Source organism: Ursus americanus, chromosome 12, assembly GCF_024610735.1.
Source record: "Ursus americanus isolate L20-20 chromosome 12, mUrsAme1.1.p, whole genome shotgun sequence".
NCBI lineage: Eukaryota > Metazoa > Chordata > Mammalia > Carnivora > Ursidae > Ursus > Ursus americanus.
In genome coordinates this window covers 45,194,686-45,216,542 of record NC_142138.1, presented here as the reverse complement: position 1 = coordinate 45,216,542, position 21,857 = coordinate 45,194,686, and the positions used below count along the sequence as shown (strand labels likewise).

The 21,857-nt window shown below is 37.0% G+C and overlaps 1 protein-coding gene across 2 annotated transcripts; it reads left to right on the top strand.

Moving 5' to 3' along the window:
- The first annotated feature begins 1,966 nt into the window (after nt 1-1,966).
- Nucleotides 1,967-20,893, top strand: GCLM (glutamate-cysteine ligase modifier subunit). 2 transcript variants are annotated; one of them, XM_045801752.2, is made up of 7 exons: nt 1,971-2,414; nt 6,731-6,796; nt 8,086-8,170; nt 11,627-11,686; nt 12,695-12,897; nt 14,082-14,196; nt 18,144-20,893. In XM_045801752.2, exons 1-7 carry the CDS (start codon nt 2,289-2,291, stop codon nt 18,311-18,313), a joined length of 825 nt encoding a protein of 274 aa, XP_045657708.1. In that variant the 5' UTR covers nt 1,971-2,288; the 3' UTR covers nt 18,314-20,893. The 2 variants fall into 2 exon arrangements, with proteins under 2 accessions (XP_045657709.1, XP_045657708.1); XM_045801753.2 differs by lacking the exon at nt 11,627-11,686 and having other exon boundaries at nt 1,967-2,414.
- Nucleotides 20,894-21,857: the final 964 nt, after the last annotated feature.

Here is a 21,857-nt window from a genome sequence, read left to right as displayed (position 1 = left end):
AAGTCACACTATTCTCAAAGTTGGAAATGTCAGCAATATTTACTCCTCCTCTATAGAAGAGATTCCTTCAAAATAACTATATATAATAAAGTCCTGATTTTTCATTTTTTTGTTTTTGTCACCAAATAAATTTAGAAGATTAAGTTTGCCTTTCTTAAAACTATGGTGCTATGATAACAGTATCAGTAAGTACAATATATAGTTTTACAAAAGCTGTACAGGCATAAAAAGCATATAAATCATGCACACACACATACAAGAATTAAAATCACCTCAATAAATTGTAGCATGCAAGAGTAAGGAGTTCGAAGATAAGGGATCTAGGTTTTGATTGGGGCCCCAACACTTACTAACGAGATTTTCAATAAGTTATTTATCTGAGTTGCTATGAAGAGTAAATGAGTTTACATAATGTAAAATTTAAAAACATAACACAATGCTGCTGTGATTTCATGTCATGAATTTGCCACTGCTTTGAGAACTGGATTGTAAGGGGGAAAGGGCAGAGGCATTAATAATAGGAGCTCTCACTTACTGAACCTTTACCATGAGCCAAATACTCTACTAAGGGCTTTTGGTAAGCTCTCTAATTCCTCACTCCTACTCAGTGTGGTAGATACTGTATCAGGTGGAACCATGGCACCTAGCCATTTCTGTAGGTCAAAAATGGTCAATTATCAGCAATTTCCTATGGTTTAAACTAACATCTGGCCCAGATTGCAGAACGTGAAACAGAGACTAAGTGACCTAAGTTAAACTAGCCAGTACCTGGTAAAGTCAGATTTGCAAGCCACACAGCTTTATATCCGTGAGCAATATGCTACATAAATTCCCAGCAAGAAAGCAGGTCTAGTAGTTTAAGAGGTTCAACCTCTAAGTTTAAATCAAGAATTATTTGTATGGTATTAGAGAATATACAAGAAGACAAGAAATGATGCACCAGGAAATTCAGCATAAGGATCAAATGTTTACATTAATTAAAATACCCTATGCTTCTTCCTGCTTCTGGCATTACCCTTCTCTTCAAAGAATTTTTACCTTCATTCAGCCAACGAAGATTTACTCAAAATCAGGCTCGTCTCCAGCCACCTACTAGAAGGAGCTGCTTTTCCACTTCACCCTGAATTCTTACCAACTGGAATTTATCCTTTATAATAGCATTTTGCCTTTTAATATATCTGATTTCTTTTAACAAAGGAAAGCTCAATAAATGTTCAACTTGAGATTCATACCAAGTCTACCATACATGAAATTCAATAGGAGTAAAGAATCACAACCATCTCTAACGGAATGGCTGATAAAATCTTCCCGAAGAAGTGTTCTCTTTAATCTGAACTCATGTGGAAACTGCCCTAAACTACTCTTTCATATGCTTAGGCCTTAACTTTGAACTAGAGTTTTAGCTTCTCAAAGGCAAAGATTAAGTCTTACTCGCACACTGTCCGGCAAAAGTCAGTAGATCTGTAATGAATGAACATGAAGAAAAACGCGCAGTTCCGGGGATGGGGGGAGACCTGGAGAAAGAAAATGAACTAAAAGGGTAAAAAAGCAATGAAGGGGCACTTTGCCTTAACACCCGCCTTTGAGAACTAAAACCAGCTAGGATTTCAAAGCCTTGGTAGCGGCTTTCGCTGTCTTTTTAAAGAGGTGTGGAAGGAAATCACCAGCGCGACCGCCCATTGGCTGGGAGGCGAGGCCGCGGGCGCAGCTGGCGACGCTGGGCGGAGCGGACCCGGGCCGGCGCGCCGTCCTCTGACCGGCAGGGGGAGCCCTGCCGAGCGCCGGGTCCCGCGCCGCGCCGCGCCGCCCCGCCCAGCGCACCCCGCGCTCTCCCCGCCGCGCGCCCGCCCGCCGCCCGGCGCCACGCCCGCCACAGGCCAAGGGCCAGTCACCCGCGGGCGGGCGTCCAGCAGCTCTCTCGCCGCCCCGCCCCGCCCCGCCCGGCCCGGCCCGGCCCCGCCGCGGGACGGGTAACGGTTACCAAGCACTTTCTCATCCGCGGTTTCTGCTTAGTCATTGTCTTCCAGGAAACGGTCCCTTCAGTTGGGAATCAACTCTCCGGCGGCGGCCGCACTAGCAGCAGCCGCCGCGGCCAGAGCGTCCTTCCCGGGCCGCCGCTCCGCCACCGTCCGGCCTCCCTCGGTCCCGAGCACAGGCCGAGGTCCCGCCGCGTGGGGCGGCCAGTCTCGCGCTCGGCTCTCCGGCCTCGGGCTCCGCGTCCTGCGGGGCGGCCTCCATCCCCGCCTGCGGCCCCGTCGCCGCCTGGCCCCCCTCCGTGGGCCGCTGCCATGGGCACCGACAGCCGCGCGGCCGGGGCGCTGCTGGCGCGGGCCCGCACCCTGCACCTGCAGACAGGGAACCTGCTGAACTGGGGTCGCCTGCGGAAGAAGTGCCCGTCCACGCACAGCGAGGAGGTGAGAGACGCGGGGCTCCGGGGCAGGCCGCGGGCCGGCCGGCCCCCAGGGGGAAGCAGCGCCCGGAGGGGAGGGCGGGCGGGCTCGGGGCGCCCGGTGAGGCGCGCACCTGGGCTCCGCCGGCGCGGGGAGGCTGGGGACACTGGGGTTGCGACGTCGCCTCCAAACCTGCAGCCGGGGGCCGCGCGCCTTAAAACACTTGGCAGGTGCAGCTTCATCCCGAAGGACGCCTCTGTCGATGCTCCCAACTCTCGAACGTACTAGACCCCTCTTCTTTGCGGGGCCCAAAGGGGTGCAGAGAGGACCAGCACTTCCCTCCCACCCTCCCCCAGCCTCTCGCCCCCTGTCCCCCACACCGCGGCCAGGTGAAGACATAGCTTAAGAGATTCGCTTTTCCAGGATTCAGGTGAAGGTAGTAGTAATAATCCACTTAGCTCTGAGGCTGTTAACAGTAGTTTTTCTGTTGCTGTGAGGCACAGGACTGACTCAACGCTCAGATTCGGCTTGGGAATAAGGTATGCATTTTTCTTGCTGAAGATGAATCTGCCTCAGTTTATTTGCCTGAAGACTAATCACTAGTTTGAGGTGGCAGAGATTAATCTGGAATTATACATGTGATGCATATTTGGTCCGCAGCTGGTCATTCCTGGGTGGAGAGTCAGGGTGCCCAGTGAATTGCGGAGGCATATAGGTGGTATAGGACGGCTTTGCTTTTGAAAAATAACAGTGAATAAAAACAAACCTTTAATTTAGGAGCTGTGTGACTTTGGGAAAGTCACCTTCTCTGAGTCTGTTTACACAGCTTCGAAGTTGGATAATGATAAGGTCTTCATTAACTCACTGTAAGGATTTAAAAAGATAATACAGGACAGTGCTCACCGTGGAGGCATTTATCTACCTTTTTATCAAGATTTTTTTTTTAAGATTCTATTTATTTGTTTGATAGAGCGCGCACAAGTAGGCAGAGCAGCAAACAGAGGGAGAGGAAGAAGCAGGCTCCCCGCTGAACAGGGAGCCCAACACGGGGCTCCATCCTGGGACCCTGAGATCATAACCTGAGCTGAAGGTGGAGGCATAACCGACTGAGCCACCCAGGCACCCCTTTTTATCAAGATTTTAAACCAATCTTAAATAAAAGAAAAAATGTCCCATGCCATATTATATGATACGATGATTATGATATCAGCTGTATTCCTAGGCAGTTTTTGCTCTTTTATATAAGATGTTGGTGATATACTATGCAGGAGCACATGGCATCCCTCTGAGTATGCTCTGGGCCTGTGAGCACCCATCAGATGAGAACTCTTGGTTATAACTTTAATAGGAACCAAAATCTGTACTGTATTCTGTGACCAGGTTCCATCTATCTCAGTTTGTATACCTTTTTTGTTTAAACCACCCCACTTAGACTATTTCTCCCCCAAATAAATATTTCTGTATTTAGTTCTACTCTTTGAATTTCCTCCCAGAGCTGCTGGTTCAATACACCATTTTCCATTTTTATTGACAATATTGGGTGAAATTTTTGCTCTCTTGTTTCACTACAATACACTTTAGAGTAGTGGCCTTCGAAGTTTTTTGACTGCAAACCCAGTAAGAAATTTTACCTTGCAATCTAGTGCATAGTCCGTAAGGACAGAAAGTAGGATGAGTGGTTACCTTGGGCTGGGGTAAGAATGGGTAGTGACTGCTGGTGGGCACATGGAGATGTTCTAGAATTGGATTGTAGTGATGGCTGCACGGCTCTGTAAAACTCTTTACAAACTTTCTAAAAAGCATTGAATTGTGCACTTAAGTGAATTTTGTGTATAAATTATACATCAGTAAAGCTGTTAAAAAATCTATCTCAAAGGTTTTATGGAGAGATTAACTGTGTATTCTGATATTTTTCTATCCTATTTTAATTTTTAAAAACTCTATTTCTTAATGTAACAAGTCACACTCCACAGTTTGAAAACCCTGTTCAAAGGACTAACCTCTAGTTTTTTCTTTTTTGGGGGGAGGACTGCTACATAAGAGGGACAAAATAAACTAGAAAACATTTGAAGAAAACTTGAAGATAGGGCAGCATATTGTAGGAAAATAGGACAGTTTAGTTAGGAGAGACATATTTTGTTTCCATGTAAAAAAAACACACACACAAACCCAAAACAAAACTTTGTAACAAACGGAACTCCAAATTGGGATATGCTACTTGAAACAGTTTAACCTTGTAGAATAAAGAAACTGAATAAATCATTCATTATTAAGAAAATTTACACATTGAGTAGCAAATTAGATCAAGTTTCCTAAAAGGTCTCTTCTAGTTCTTATGTATATGTTTTTTTTAAATTCCATTATCTTTAAAAAAATTTTTTTCACTAGAACTTTATGAGATCAAATTTTGTTTTTTAAATGGGCCATTATAGGACTGTTTTGCTCCATTCTTTGTTGTAAGAGTATTTGGCCATATGAATCATGTAGTATATTTAAAACTCTTATATGACTCCAGATCTAATGATAACCATTATGATGATACTTACTTCAATGATCCTATGCATATATGATAAAAATGAACAAAGAACAAAATACAAGGTTAATGTTCAGTCAATATAGATAATATATAAAAGATTAGAAATCATTAGATTTGTGATACAGTCAGTGAATTTTTCATCGTAACATTGACTGTTCTGTGATTTGTCCTGACATTTTGCAGAATCCAAGATTAATTAAAGAAATGGTTTCAAGAAGGGGGTGAATATTCTGAAGATATACTTACCTTCCCGAATTGGGCTTCTTATCAGGAAAACCTTTAGTATACAATTGAGCCATCCTTCCAGAGGAAATTTTCTTAAAATTCTCCTATGATTTGAGCCAAAGCGTTCCGATAGAATTGTTAACTTCTAGTCCTGCTGCCCCAACTTTTACCAATTTTGAAAAGAATATTGACGTGTAATAATTATCAACTAATTTTTATTTAATATCTTAAATTTGATTATAAATATATTTTCCATGAAGGTAGAGACCTTGTAGATTGAATTCATGTGGATTATTGTGGATAGCACATAAGATTTTTGTTGTGGCTTATGAAGCTTAATGTAGATGACTCTGAGTTCTTAAATTGATAAACCAGTTGTGCCTTATAATTATCTGTACTAAGATAAAAGCAGTAAAGTGCTTGTGTCTGTTTTTATCATAAGCAATCATAGATAAGTGAGTTCAGAAGTTTAGTCTGTGTTATTGCTATTAAGAAAGTGCTTTTGCAGTTTAGGGACTTGCTCCCAGTTATTCATTTATTTTTTCATTGATTGCCCACAGAATGCAGAGCACTGTGTCCTTGGATATTTATAAGGTAGTGATTTCAAATTGCTAGTGTTGCCCATTAGTGGTCATAAATCAGTTTGGTAAGCCATAGAACAGCATTTTTTTTTTTTCTAATTAAGAGACTAGAAGCCATCAGAGTGCCTAGCATGTAGTGAACATACCGTTTTGCAAATGTTTTGTTCTGTTATATGTATTTAGGTCCTTACTCTCTATGTGAATGTATGTAGGTCTTACTTTGGAGCTCTGTCAGACAAGTTTGAAATACACCGACATAAGGGATGAAAGATGCATGAACAGTTTAATGGATTTAAATATACTATAATGTTAGTGTAAACAAGATTTTTTTTTCTTTGTATAAGGAAACATTGAAGACTGGTTGGAGGTATACCTAAGTGGTAGGCAATGACATGTGGGCTGACATTATGCAGGTTGACTTGTGTGAGATAGGACTGTTGTAGATCTCAGACTTTACATTTTGACTCCTTGGGATGCTTGTTAAAATGCATTTCTGCTGCCCTTAGAGCAGGTCTAGGATGGGCCCGGGAACTGGAATTTTTAATGAACACCACAGGTGAATAATGGAGTTCCTCTGGCCACATTTAGACAATCATTTATTTGTCTTTGAGGATTATCTCATAGTGGTTAATATTAATTTTAGTCAGGCTTCCTGAGCTTGAACTCACGTTCCTCTGTTTATAAGCCTTATTCTTGAAAAATTTTATTTCTTTGTAAATGCTTTTATGTCTCAAAGGCTTACTTAACCTTTCATTGGTACAAAAACACTTTAAAAATAGATTACTGTTTTACATCAACATTCGAAGATTAGGATAAAAACAGAGCTAAACTTGTTTTGTTAAAACAAAAACCTTGTAGAACTAAAATTTTGTTTTTTTATGGTTTTTCCTATTGACATCTTCTTTTTCCAACTTATCAAACTAATATATTCTTATTGTAGAAGTACAGAAAAATGTATAGAATTTGATTGACAGGTTCAAAATGCATTCCTTTTACAGCTTCGAGATTGTATCCAAAAGACCTTGAATGAGTGGAGTTCCCAAATCAGCCCCGATTTGGTCAGGGTGAGTAAAATGTTAATGAAGAAATCTCGTAGGTCGAAAGGGAAGTGCAGTATGCAGAAGATTAGATTTCCCCAGTTTTGACAGGGAAGTCAAATAGGCAATTAGCACAAAATTCCCTGTGGCTGATTTACTGAGATGGCTGTCTGACCCAGTATACTTAAGCATAAAACAGAAAATCCAGGATGTATCACCAACTCTCCAACTAGACTAGATAACAGATTCTCTGCTTAATTCCCATCACAGTTGCTTCACTGTGTTCCAGTTTATATTTGGTCTAGTAAAGAAGTGACTATTTAACAGTTTTGGTTGTTAAATTGCTTTGGCAGAGTATCATAATAATATAGTCACTAGAAATAATTTAATGTCCGTTTCAAGGGAAACACTGGGTATTTCATTAAATGTTAATAAATGACTTATAAATGTTAGTATGCAGACCACCTGTCTGCAAACCACTCTTTGGAATCCACCTCAGCCAAAGGCTCATAACAAATTACATCGACTACTTTAAAACTATGAGAGGACATGCGCTGGAAACAGTTGTTGCCATGGGCATTGTGCAAGTTTAAACTCTATAGCTGCTAGGCAGATGTTGATTAATGTCTTCTATCAGTCTCTGTTTCTCTGAAATGACCATTTGCTTCTATTTATGCATGACTGACAAACACTTATTAAGCCTTTGATATGTGCCAGGCATTGTAATATGCCCAAGAATTGTGGGAAAGGCCTCACTGTTTACTTTGTTTTAATCTTGTAAATGTGAGTTAGTATATTTCTGATTTATATGTACTAACATTTTACCATATTCTTCATAAATTATTAATTATAATGCATTACAGTTGCCTTTACTTTTTTATTGCACTCAGAAAAAAAGTCTTGGTTTAAAATGTTTGTGATTAATATAAGAAGCTTTTAACATGTCATTATGCAGAATGGGTAAATATTTATTATTTTTCATTGGTTTCATTTTTAAGTTAAATTATATACTGTGTTAGCGGTTCTAACTCCTCACATGCTGCCCCCCCCACCACCATGTGTTGGGGTTTTGGTCATGCATTCCTCTGAGTACCTGATCAAAAGGAGATCCTTTTTCCCAGAAAACGGATACACACACAGCATTTTACCTTTGTTTCAGGGCTTTACAAACCTGATGAAGCCCATCCAGACATCAGGTTAAGAACCCTGTTATCTTATGGGTTCCCTGTTTCTAAAGGACATTACGGGATAATAGAAAATATATAGCTAATTAAAAACATTAATTTTATATTTATTGTAAACATTGTTTATTATAGGAATTTCCAGATGTCTTGGAATGTACTGTATCTCATGCAGTAGAAAAGATAAATCCTGATGAAAGAGAAGAAATGAAAGTTTCTGGTAAGGTCCAGCCTTTACAACTTATTTTGTTATACAGTGGAAATGATAGCTTTTGTCAGGCAGGGGGAATAAGCCTTTCTTTGGTTCTGGTAATGAGTGACTCAGTCACTAAGTGTGAGAAATATAAAGATTCTTTTTTTTTTAAGATTTTATTTGAGCAAGTGAGCTAGAGAGAGCAAGTGAGCGAGAGCATGAGCTGGGAGAAGAGGGAGAAGCAGGCTCCCTGCTGAGCAGGGAGCCTGATGTGGGGCTCGATCCCAGGACCCAGAGATCATGACCTGAGCCAAAGGCAGATGCTTAACCAACTGAGCCACCCAGGCGCCCCTAAAGATTCTTTTTAAACATAATGTAAACTCCCAAGAGGAAGTTATAGAAGGTCAGTTTTGGCTACTTAAGTGGAGTCAGAAGAGGACTTCACCTTGCTGTTCTTCACGATGGTCTCATTAATTTATATGTTGGACTTCAGGAATATTAAGGTGGACGAAATGGAAAGAGTAAAAGGAAGGCTTAAGAGCAGTGTCATCCAAAGCAAGCATAGGCCCTCCCTTCCTGGTGGAACACTGCTAAGCAATGGCTGAAGTCACCTGGAAGTGTAGACTGAAGTCTGGGCAGCAAGTTGCATGAAGAGAAATAAAATCCATATTCTACCCATTCAACAAATGTACTGAGTGACTATTTACCAGAGACCATGCTAAGCTCAAGGAATGAAAAAAATGAAGAGATGGGCTGTTCTTGCCCTCAGCTTACAGTCAGCATAGTACAGTCATTAAAAGCTTGAACTTAACTAGATCGAAATTCCTCAGTATGCAGATTACTGACTGGTATAACCTTGGGCTAACAAGTTATTTGACCTCTCTGAGCCTCATTTTCTCATTTGTAAAATAGGGATGCGTCTGTTTCACAGGCTTCTTTGTAAATTAGATAAAATAACAAATGCACTTAGCACAGTGCTTGGCAAAAAGTTAAGTGCTAAGTAGCTGTTATTTATTACCATTTGTAGTTTTGTGTTGGTTGTTATTTTTTTATTAGGATGGACAAGTAAGATGAGAGAGGGTATTGTTTTTTTGACTCAATAACTACCATTTATTGAGTCTATTTTGTACCAGGCACTGAACTTCGCACATTTTGGTTATATTTCTTCACATGATTCTCAAAACAGTTCTACAAGGTAGGTATATTATCTGCATTGCATAAGTGACATTAAATAACTTGAAAGTTGTCATATAACCAGTAAGTGGTTGAACCAGGAATCCATCCAGGTATGCCTCATTCCAAATCCCATTTCTTTCTATTAATTTCACATTGCTGTTTGTGTTGGAAAGGAATTAAAAGCAACCTCTTCTCTGTGGTTGATTGCAATTCCTCATGGTTTAGGTCTATCTTGTAGCTCTCACAGGTTGTCCTCAGTTCCTAGAGGGCTTGAGATTTTTGATAGGTATCAAAATTCTCCCTATATGAAGAGCTTTCCTTTCTCTACTTACCTAAGAATACCTCTTGTTTCGGAGAAAGGAGACCGTTTCAAATGGCACAAATTCATGGCCAGAGGGTTAGTGGTAGGGAGGGTTTCATGGAGTATAATTATGGGAGCTCTGGGTGGATTAAAGTGGTGAAGATTGACTCTCACCTGGTTGGTAGGGGAGTGGTGATGACTTTTAAATAGAGAAGTCGAGTAAAGAAAGCAATGCTTTAGGAAGATTATCTAGCAGTAGAAAAGAAAGGACAAATAAATGTATAAGGTAAATTTGTTATATTTGTTGAATACCAGGCAATTTACACATAGATATTTCATGAGCCCTCGTTTCTCTCCATTCCCTTTTCTGATTTTCTGTATTACTACTCTACCTTTTTGTCTATTGAGTAAATTTAGATTTTGAACAGTGAATTTACATAAAGTAAATCTATGTAAATAAATTTGAGTTTGAATCAAGTTAAAGCCTCAATTTTAATAGAAAACTACTCAGCTTTCCTGGTAACCAAAGAAATGCCAATTAATGCAGTCCTGGGCAGGTATATATTGTACATACTAAATTAGCAAAAACTATATTTTTGATAGTGTCATATATTGTTAGAATAATTCTTTTAGTTGGCTGGTAAACTGGTACAAATCTTTTAAATAAAAGTAGGAAATAAATAAAATAGGACAAGATTCAGGGTGCCTGGATGGCTCAATCAGTTAAATGTGGATTTTGGCTCAGGTCATGATCTCAGGGTCCTGGGATTAAGCCCCACATCTGGCCACGTTCAGTGGGGGTCTGCCTCCCCCTCTGCCCCTCCTCCTGCTCTCTCTCTCTCTCTCTCTCTCAAACAAATGAAATCTTTAAAAAAAACCCAAAAAACAAAAAAACCTAAGATTCACAAAAAAGATCATTCCCTTTGCCTCATACACATTTCTGACAATTTGTCCTTGGGAAATGCTTCAGCAGAAAGTTAACAAAGTTACCAAGATGTTTATTTTAGCATTGTATGTGATAACAAAAAACTGGAACTAATGTAAATGTTCAAAAAGTAGGAAATCATTTGAGTTATACCCTATCAAAATTACAGAATAATGTTTAACCACTAAAAATGAGTATGTAAAATTGTTCATTAAAAATAGAGTATACAAAAATCTAAACAGTGACTGCTTTCAGTGATGAGACTATTGGCAATTTTTTTTAGTCTTTCTACTCTTGGGTTTTTCTCATTTTTATTTTTTTTCCAGTTTTTAATTTAAATTAATTAATGTACAATGTAGTACTGGTTTCAGAGGTAGAGTTCAGTGATTCATCAGTCTTATATAACATCGTGCTCGTTAACATCACGTGCTCTTCTTAATGCCCATCACCCAGTTACCCCACTCCCCAACCCCCTTCCCTTGGTTTTTCTCATTTCTAGAGTGAATATGTTACGATTTTTAAAAATGTTAAGAGAACTAAATACTTCATAAAGATATAAAAAAAATATTACAGAAAGATAAACTAAATAGAAGTAGAATAAATGTTATACCCTGCTTCATATGACCAAAAGCTGGACACTAATGTCTAAAAATTAAAATGATTGTATTAGGAAGGTGGGATTGTGGGGTTTTTCTTTTCATTTTTCTTCACATTACAAGCAATTTGTTTATTGAAGAATGTATATAATATGTTCCATTAATATTTAATTCATAAAAATGTATCTTTTGAGTAATTTATGTTTGTATATTTATGTGACCTGCCTTCTAACAAATGGAAAATTAATATTTGCTTTTTTGTTTTGACGAACGGATATTTTTTGGCAATTGGCATGTGATTTAAAAAGTCCAATGGAAAGGTACTTTCATGTCTTAAAATGGAAACTATACAATTATGTGCCTAGAAAAGGAAAAATAATTCCTTCAGGATTCTCTGTCAACTTAGTATTGTTGGCAGTGTTAATACTGTTTAGTAGAATGTTACCCAAATGTAGTGATCAGTTTTGTCTTCTTTTGTTACCCAGCAAAACTGTTCATTGTAGGATCAAACTCTTCATCATCAACTAGAAATGCAGTAGACATGGGTAAGCAAAAAGTTAACTTTTTACCTTCATAACTTTAAATTAGTGTAGGTGTATTAGTTATATCTTGTGTTCAGGACCAGGTGAAAAAGAAGAAGAGCTCATTCCAATTTTACTTTTTAAAGTTTTAGCCTAATTTCTTAAGGCTTCTGTCAGATCATATCGACTTATGTAGGTTCATATTTTGATATAGATAAGGAACGTAAAAGATGTAACGTAATTAAATGTTAACTATACGTTTGGAGATGAAGTTCTCCTTAACCATATTCTTAGCCCTTGTAGTACTACACATGAAACACCATGACCATCATCACCACAACAACACAAGCATTTTCATCTTTGTTTGGCACTTGGTTAGATTATTGTGATAATACAGTTATTCAACATTTTCTCTTTTAAAACATTCTTCCAATATTATAGGTGTTGAACGCTTAAATAATGAGCTCTTTGATATAACTACAGAATGAACAATAATCATTTAAAATAAACCCTTTAAATTATTTTTACAGAAATCAAATTATCTACCTCTATATAGATTAGTACCATAAATTTAGTTTTTCAGAGTCTCAAGACTATTCTTTGCCATGACTACAAATTACAGAATATGAGGTCAGAATTCTTGTGATCATCCATACAAGAAAACTAGTAGAACTGGAGAAGAAAATTTTATGAAGATAAAGAAGCTACCAAAAAATTCCTGGGGCCTAGGAAACAAGGAGGCATGTTCCCCAGAAGGACTGTCGGAGCTGTGAGTCCCTAGGAAGGAGGCAGGTCAAAGAAACTGACCTGTCTACCATACAGACCAAGCAGACAAACAGGGACTTCTGCTTTGTTAAGAGATGCCAGTGTTCTAAATGATAGGTAAATTATGAAACTGAATGAAACAATCTGCTATATTAGAAAACTAGTGAACTGTATGGACAGAATTTACTGGGATACTTGAAGGACATTAGAAATACTCGTTTTCATTATGTAACAAATATTTACCTATTGTGTTTTCCTTCACATCAGCCTGTTCAGTCCTTGGAGTTGCACAGTTGGATTCTGTGATCATTGCTTCACCTCCTATTGAAGATGGAGTTAATCTGTCCTTGGAGCATTTGCAGCCTTACTGGGAGGAATTAGAAAACTTGGTTCAGAGCAAAAAGATTGTTGCGATAGGTACCTCTGATCTAGACAAAACTCAGTTGGAACAGCTGTATCAGTGGGCACAGGTAAAGCACAGCTAGATCACAAGTGCTCTGGGAGGAGCCTGTCGTTTACAGTCTTTGCTTCACACCGTTTAGCATCGTGCACAATAGTGGACACTCACGGCGGGGCGGCGGGGGGGACTGTTCCCAGTGTGGGAGTTTTGAGGCAAGCTTTAAAGCACTGGATTTTTTCATCTCAAATATATACCCAATTTACCTTAATATTAATCTCATTTAAAAGGATGGACAAAAACACTAGAAAATGTGTGCCAAAGTATTTATAGCCAAAATGAATTCAGGTTATTTCCTTCGGTTTTACTGTTGTGATAAAAATATTACATTTTTCTTCAGATATGATTAGGTCTTGGTTCTGATTTCTTAGGTAAGGGAATATCATATGTAACAAATATTTTGCTGTTATTTAAAGATATAAAAGACTTCCGGTTCATAGAATTTGCTAAGGAATAGGTGTCATAAATTAATCACCACCACTTTCTGGCCTCTAATAATGTACAATATTATTAGGGAAGTTGCTTACCAGTATTTTACCCTTACTCTCTGTATTTTTCTTTACTCCTTTTACTTCATCCCCAGCCTTCTCCTTTGCAGAGCTTTCAGTTTCTTATAGACAGGAAGACCTTAGAGAAAGTATTGCCCCTTCTCCCTTTGATTTGGTGATAGCCAGAATGTGGCTAAGATTTAGTGAGAGAGACTTGGGTCATCTGGAATGTATCTGCAAATTAATCAGAGTAGCTATTAGCAATTATCTAATTCTTTTGCAAAATGTGTCTAATTTATAACCACATTTTATACTTTAACACAAAATATTCTTATTGTTTCTATTTGATCCTTTACCTTTAAGACCCATTCCCTCTTTAGCTAGAATCATCGCACTTAGAACCATGTTTGTTAATGAGGCAAATCTAATAAATAAGCTGTATTAGATTGCAGGAGCTTAGAAACTGTATTGGCTTTTCCAGTAGCACTGTAGCTTCCCCCGCCCTCCCCCCAAGCTTTCCTTTCCTTGTTACCGCTAACATGAGTTAGGAAAGCATACATTAGTAAATATATTCATATAAAAATGTTTTATAAATTTTAAGCAGTATAAAATGCAGTCTTTCGTATTTTCTAAAATGATGTTCTTTTATTGCTTTCCACTTTTTGTAGTACTTAATTTAGTGCAATGTCATGATTTTTTTCACTTCTAGGTAAAACCAAATAGTAATCAAGTTAATCTTGCCTCCTGCTGTGTGATGCCACCGGACTTGACTGCATTTGCTAAACAATTTGACATACAGCTATTGACTCATAATGATCCAAAAGGTAAGACTGAGGTTTTCATTTGTTGATTGATCATGAGCTTTTATCTTACAAGAAGCTACTTGTTAAAATTTAATTTTTAATTTTGTGCAGTGATAAATGTTACCTAGAACTTTTCTTAGTAATCCAAAATATATATCCATTTAGTTTCAGAAAGCTTTGTCTATCAATGAGAAAAAAATGGAAGGGATCATTTTCTGAACATCCAGTCTGTTGAAGTTTATAAATATTAAGCTACACAAAAAAGATCTTTTAAGATACTCTAAATAGTATCATATAAAATCTTGTCTAGTATGGCAAAAAATTGTACCAAACAGCCACTTTGTTAAAAAGGGTAAATATCTGGAAAGAGAGGCAGATAAAATTTAATTTGAAATTTAAGCATCTTAAAATAGGTAATTGAGGGGCGCCTGGGTGGCGCAGTCGTTAAGCATCTGCCTGCAGCTCAGGGCGTGATCCCGGCGTTCTGGGATTGAATCCCACATCGGGCTCCTCCGCTGGGAGCCTGCTTCTTCCTCTCCCACTCCTCTACTGTGCTCCCTCTCTCGCTGGCTGTCTCTCTCTGTCAAATAAGTAAATAAAATCTTTAAAAAAAAAAAAAGATAGGTAATCGATTAGGTATTTTATTAATCATTACTATCAAGACCTATATGTTTGGTGTCAATCAGAAACATTATTTGATAAATGAGAACAGCTTGTCCACCTTCTGTAGTGTGATGTTTTATCAACATTTTACAGGATAAGTAGGAAAGCTAGGAAGAGAATGTTTATACTTTATAATTATTTATTTAGCAGTCTGCTCCATTCTCATTTTTTCACTGTTTTATAGGAAGAGGAGGAGCTTTAAGAGTTATTGCTCCTCACATGCTAGGAATCAAGCTAAATGCCTTAGAGGGATGATCTGTAATTCTCACAGCAACTGAAACTAGGCATTTTATCATTGAGGAAATAGAGCCTCAGAATTTAAGAAACCAGCCAAGGTCACCCAGTGGGCATGGGACAAAGTTTAAACTTGGACTTGGTCCTGGCTGAATTGAGAGCCTTTCCCCCTATACTGTACAATCTTTTTTATTTGAAATATTAGCATTGTAGTATTTCAGTCTGAAAATCTTACTTACTTATCAGTTACCATTTAAATGATACCAGAATAGGAGATAATGACTTTTGCCTCTCCCTTCAGTAATTACTTTCACAAGTAATTAGATTCATTAAAAAAAAAAAGTCATCTTAGTGAAAATCTAACAAAGAATTTCTATGCCGACTTATTCTGAAACATAAACCATTTAAATTCCAACTTTCTATATGTTGGCATATATCATATCATTTATCTGTTTTACTTCTATATGTTGGCATATATCATATCATTTATCTGTTTACTTGGGCTCTTCCAGCAGTAATTATTATCAACAGCTGATGGATGAGCCTGCACCCCGTTCTAGCTCCACTTGAAAAAAACTCTTTCCTTTTTCTGGTAGGAAAAGATTAAGGTGTCTGGTATTTTATTTCCATGGTACCTAAATGTTGACATGTGGATATGTGCTAATGTATCGTTCTTATGGCAAACTAAATTGCATATGTGTATGAGAAGAGAGATTTAATCCATTTTTGGTATGTTTTTGCTTTACTGACATAACTTGACATTTGAATGTCTTTCTAAATTTAATCCTAAACCCTTTGATTAGAATTTATAGGCTGATCCTGCATATAGCATTAATGAATCTTCAGACACTTTGATCTGTAATGAAGCAATCTTTTCTTAAAAGATTTATTGTGTTTACTGATTCTAAAAAGCTCGCATAAGTATATTTAAAAGTATGTAGTTAAGTTGATGAATAGCATAGCTCTCTGATTATGTGTCACATTTTATTTTTTAAGCAATCAAGTTGTAAAACATTTAACTCTGCTTGTCACCTGCAATAGTAGAGTTTTGTTTATAAGTCCCCTCTAAAGCCCTTCACCTGTTCTAAAATTACCCTATTCTTCAGAAAGTGCTTATTTTCCATTACTCTTTGTCCTAGAAGTTGTGGTAACAATTTAACTACAGTCAGCATGAAATTATGAAGTAGGTGATCCTGACTCAGAACCTTCCCCTTTTTATTTGTTTTATCCTTCCCTCCTTCCCATTAAATCTGATCTGCCTTATGCCTCATTCCCTCCAGGTCTTGGTCTCTGTCAGACAAACTAATAAACAAATCCACGTTCATGTTACCCTCCCAAAGAGATATTTGCCTTCCATTTATGAAAGCTGCCATTTACTGGCTGCATGACCTTGGGCAAGTTACCTAACCTATCTGCCTCAATTGCCGCCTGGAAAAGGGGAGAGTATTATCTATCTTGTAGGGTTAACAGGTAGATTAAAGAAGCTAATACATGTAAAGTACTCAGAAAAGTGCGTGGCACATGATAATAGCTAACACTTACAGAGTTTACTATTGATGTTACTCAAAGATCACAGCAGTTCTTTTGGGACAGGTGGGTCCTTTAGCACACTCCCCAATCACACTGTATAGTTGGTCACTTAGTCTCTGTGTGGTTGGTTCTGACCCTAGTAGAATCTTTCCATATTGATTGATTGATTGATTCAGCAGACATTTGAGTACCTACAATGTGTCATTGTTCAAAGTGCTAGGGATATAAGGACCAAGTCAGATAAATTCCAACGTTCATGGGATTTATATTCTGTTGGGAGGAGATGGACAATAAGGTAAATGTTAAATGTGAGAAATGGTGGTATATGCCATGGAGAAAAGTTGGCTGAGGGAGAAAAGAGTGCCCAGGTTAGGGGGTGTTTTATGTACGGTAGTAAGGGAGGCCTCTCTGCTAAGATGATATTAATCAGAGACCTGCAGGAGGGATGATAGTCCTGTGAGAATCTGGAAGAAGAGTGTTCAGGGAAGAGAGAGCAGCTGATTCAAAGGCCCCAAAGTGTGAGTGTGTTTGAGGATTTCAAGATACAGGTATGAGGCCAGTGTGGCTGGAGAAGAGGCAGTGAGGAGGGGAGTAGTACGTTGGAGCCAGAGTAGAGGGCTTGGAGAGCAAACGTGGAATTAGAAAATAATTATTTCATCACAGAGATGCAAATAAAAACCATTTTTATTTGGCAACAACCATTGCCAAAGAGTTTTTTAAATGATTGCTGGTGCTTGTGAGGATATGGTAAGATTGGCACTCTAACATTATCAACTGCTAGTAGAAGTAAAATATAGCCTTTCTGAAAAGCAATTGGCAATATACTGTCTATCAAGCCTTCAAAATGTGCTTGTACTTTGACTTTGTCATCCTGTAGCCAGGCATGCATTTTAAAGATGTTCAGCATAACATTATTTTTATTAGAAAAATACTAAGAAAAACCTAAATTTTTTGGTCAACAATGAGGAAATATATAAATTATGATATCTATATAATATAGTATCTGGGTAATTATTAAAAATGATGCTTCCACAGAATATTTAATTACACGGGAAGATTCATAATAAAAGTTGAAAAGATAAGTAAATTAGGTTGTAATTACAGCATGATTTTTAGTTTTTGAGATATGGAAAGATACAGAAAAGTTGGAAGGATATACATGGCAATGGAAATAATCTATCTCAGGTTGATAGGATTATGGGTACCTTTCCTTTTTCTTCCGTGTATGCACTTTGCTGTATTTTCACTGGCTCTACATTACAATTGCCTGGAAGTCTTCAAAAACAAAAAAAAACACATGCAGGCTCCACTCACCAGAGGTTATGAATTAAATAGGCTGGGTTAGAGGTGTAGGGACTTTCTAAAGAACTGCCTGGATCTTTTTAATATTCTGGTTCAGATTCATAGCACACATGAAAGAAAAGCATATATTATATTCAATTTCGAATTGTTAGTTTTTTTGTGTTTAAATGTTTACCTACATGGTAAAGTGCCGTTATTTTCAAATTTAACACTTTGGGTTTTTATTTGTTTGTTTTAAGAACTGCTTTCTGAAGCCAGTTTCCAAGAAGCTCTTCAGGAAAGCATCCCTGACATTCAAGCACATGAGTGGGTGCCCCTGTGGCTACTGCGGTATTCGGTCATTGTGAAAAGTAGAGGAATTATCAAATCAAAAGGCTACATTTTACAAGCTAAAAAAAGGGGCTCTTAACTACGACTTAGGATCATAACCTACTGACTTGTATTTTCCTTGAATATAAGATAAAATTGAGATGTATAAAAATTAGTTACTGCCTGTAAATGGTGTCATGGAGGCAGATAGTCTTCAGTTATATTTGACGATATGTTATCTGTCAAGTTCTGAATACTTCTCTTGCCTCCATATCAGTTCATTCACATGAACCACTGTATTGTTTTCATTAAACTCTTGTTTTCTAATTGAAATTGTCTATAAAGAAAATACTTGCAATATATTTTTCCTTTATTTTTATGACTAATAGAAATCAAGAAAAATTGTTAGATATATTTTGGGCCTAGGTATCAGGGTAATGTATATACATATTTTTTATTTCTGAAAATTAATTAATGGCTTCTTATCTATAGTACCACTAAGCAATTTAATTATAATTGTTAAAACTGAAATACTGGAAGATATTTTTTCTGTTATTGATAAGATGATTATATCCCAGAGTAACTGGAGTAGCTGAGATCTACTAGTAGTGTAAGTAAAATTCATTTCTTCAATACATGAATGAAAACTTAAACTTAATTGTCCTTGCTTGTAGTTTACCTATAATGATTTAATCTTGTATTCTTGTGCCATATTTTCCTTGCTACTATTTCCAAGACAAACCAAAGTAAATCTGAAAAAGGAGACTAGAAACTTCGAAATTATTATTTAGGGGTTTTATAAAAACAACTATTATCATCTCCAGATTCTTCTTAATACTTGATCCATCCTTAATATTTTGCTATTCATTCAAGAATATTCAAAAAGTATTGAGTGTTTATCATATGCTGGGCACTGTGGGCTCTGGGGAGAAGGGGGGGCACAAGGAGTCAGAATCAGTTGAGTAAAATATGTAATATTTGCTCCCCACTAATAACTGACTCGGAGGGACTAACAGCCAGAAAAGGAGTGAAAAAATCTTTAATTCACGGTGAACATTGTCTATTTAGACAACTTTTTTTGAGATACAGTCTTAACTATTTAAAAGCAAATGATATAATCAAAACTTTAGAGCTAGAAGAGGTTATAGATTATTTATTATATTCCTCATTAGTTTAAGAACCAGAAAATAGCAAATAAATACGCTGTGGCCATTGATATAGACTACAGGTCTCCTTAGTTCTATAAATTTTTATCTGTAAACCAGATATTTTGAAAAGTTCTTCAAAAATCTCTTGAATGTCAGTCAGTACTTTTAAACCATGCGTCTTAATACATGGTTTATAAAAAAACTAATACAGGGTGCCTGGGTGGCTCAGTCAGTTAAGTGTCTGCCTTTGGCCCAGGTCATGATCCCGGGGTCCTGGGATCGAGTCCCACATCAGGCTCCCTGCTCAGCGGCGAGTCTGCTTCTCCCTCTGCCCCTCCTCCCTGCTCATTCTCTCTCTCTCTCATAAATAAAATCCTTAAAAAAAAAAAAAACTAATATGTAAAACTAATTTTGCCCAGGCTTTTTCAACTTAGAGAAAAGTGGTTCCATAGCCAAAGTAAATACACTAGGAGCGCCTGGGTGGTGCAGTTGGTTAAGTGTCCGACTCTTGCTTTGGCTCAGGGTCATGAGATCAAGCCCCACGTAGCACCAGAGTCTGCTTGGGATTCTCTTTCTCCCTCTGCCCCAACCCTGCATGTGTGCGTGCATGCGTGCACTCTCTAATAAATAGATCTTTAAAAAGAAAAAAAAAGGTAAATACACCAGACTCTTCCTATCCTAAATAAGGTTTTGTAGTTTATTGGTTAGATAATTTGATCATTAGAATTGTAACATGAAATCAGCTGATTTACTTGCTAAAATTCATTTAGACTTAGAGCTTCCTAAAGCCTTATATAGCCTCTATGTTAATCGTATATAATGTTATTGAATGTATATAGTTAACTTTTTTCTTTGGAAATGTGCAACATTTTTTTCATACAACATAAGTCTTTAAACAAATGCTCATTTTAATTTAAGCCTAAACAGTGAATTGGTCAAGATATCTTAAGAGGGAACTTAATATCACATTTGTTGCTTTTTAAAACCCTAGACTTATAAAAATGGATTGTTTGAAGGGTTATTTTGAAAACGAAAAAAAAAAAAAAAACCAAAAACTTATGTTTCTAATTGATCCAAAACTTCAGAGGAGCTTTTTTTGTGTTCTTTCTCCCTGCCTCTCTTGACAAAGAAGCAAGATTGTAGATTCATTTTGTGAAGGGGATTGTGTATGTATGGAATTTTAAAATGAGTTTTTTATTTCACTTCTGTACCTTTAATTTCTGTTATTGAATAACCATTTTTTTAAAAAAACTGATTTTTTTTTAAGACTTGGCAATTTTCCAGTCTGGTGTTCACATCTATTTTTTTTTTTTTTTTTTTGTAAACTATGAGAATATAGTGAGTGCTTTTCAAGTATTTAAGGACTTAATGTTTAAAAAGCCATAAAATAAAGAACAGTGATACTACCAAATAATTGCTTAAAGCTGAAAGCTAAGTTATCAATAGTGTATATAACAGATATGTTTTCTGGGGAGAGGTGTATCCAATGACTCAAGGTAGAAAGAATTTATATAATTGTGGTTTTTTTTTTTCAGTAAACATGAGAAGAAGCTACAGTTTATTACATTTCCAAGATACACTGGAGCCTTACATTAACACAATGTACTGTAACTTAGAATTTGTTCTGTGATGAGTCTATCTTATATTCTCATCCAAGAAACTGTAGTCACCAGAAGGACCAAGATGTCTTATAAAATCTGTTCACATGGTGTAAATTCTGCAGGCCACACTGTGCTAGTACGCTAGCAGAGTGTCCTCTTAGGGATAGCCAGTGCTGGATTGAATCACAAGTAGCTAATAATTTTTCTGTTCTCAAAGAAGATCACTTAAACAGCTATGTGTGGAATGGAAAATAAAGTTACTCTATTTTGAATTAATGGTCAGACTTTCCCCTACCAGAGCCAAGTAAGTAGTAACTGAAATAGAATCTCAGTTTTCAGTGATAAAAGGTATAAGATTCATGTAATTACAACTCATTTTTTAACAGATTTTCTTTCCAAATTTTCCACCCAGCATTTTCAGTATTGGGGAATGAAATGATTGACAGTTCATCTCTCTGACAATTGTACATTTAGAGAAATTTGAAGTTGTTTTAATGAGAATATAAACCATTTGTTTTCATTATCAAATATACCAACTTATGATTCTGAAAATATTTTTTTAAGCTAACTTCCTGATGTACCAGAACTTGTACCTGTCATTTCCTTATAAAGTTGTTGATGGGATATGTCAGTTTTGTTTTTGAAGAGTATGTAACATAACTTTCATTAATATTTTTTATAATTTTCAGAATTAGAAATACATTTAGGGCAGGAAAATGTTTTCATTAGATAATTCTACTTTTATGTGTCTATAGTGGTGTATTATAAAATACAGACAAAATATAAAGCATTAATAAATTTTTATAAGTCTTTAATTTCGCCTATGAGTATTATGAATTATCTAATTAAAATAAAGTATGTTGTATACTGTTTGAGTTGTTTGAAATAGTTGAAA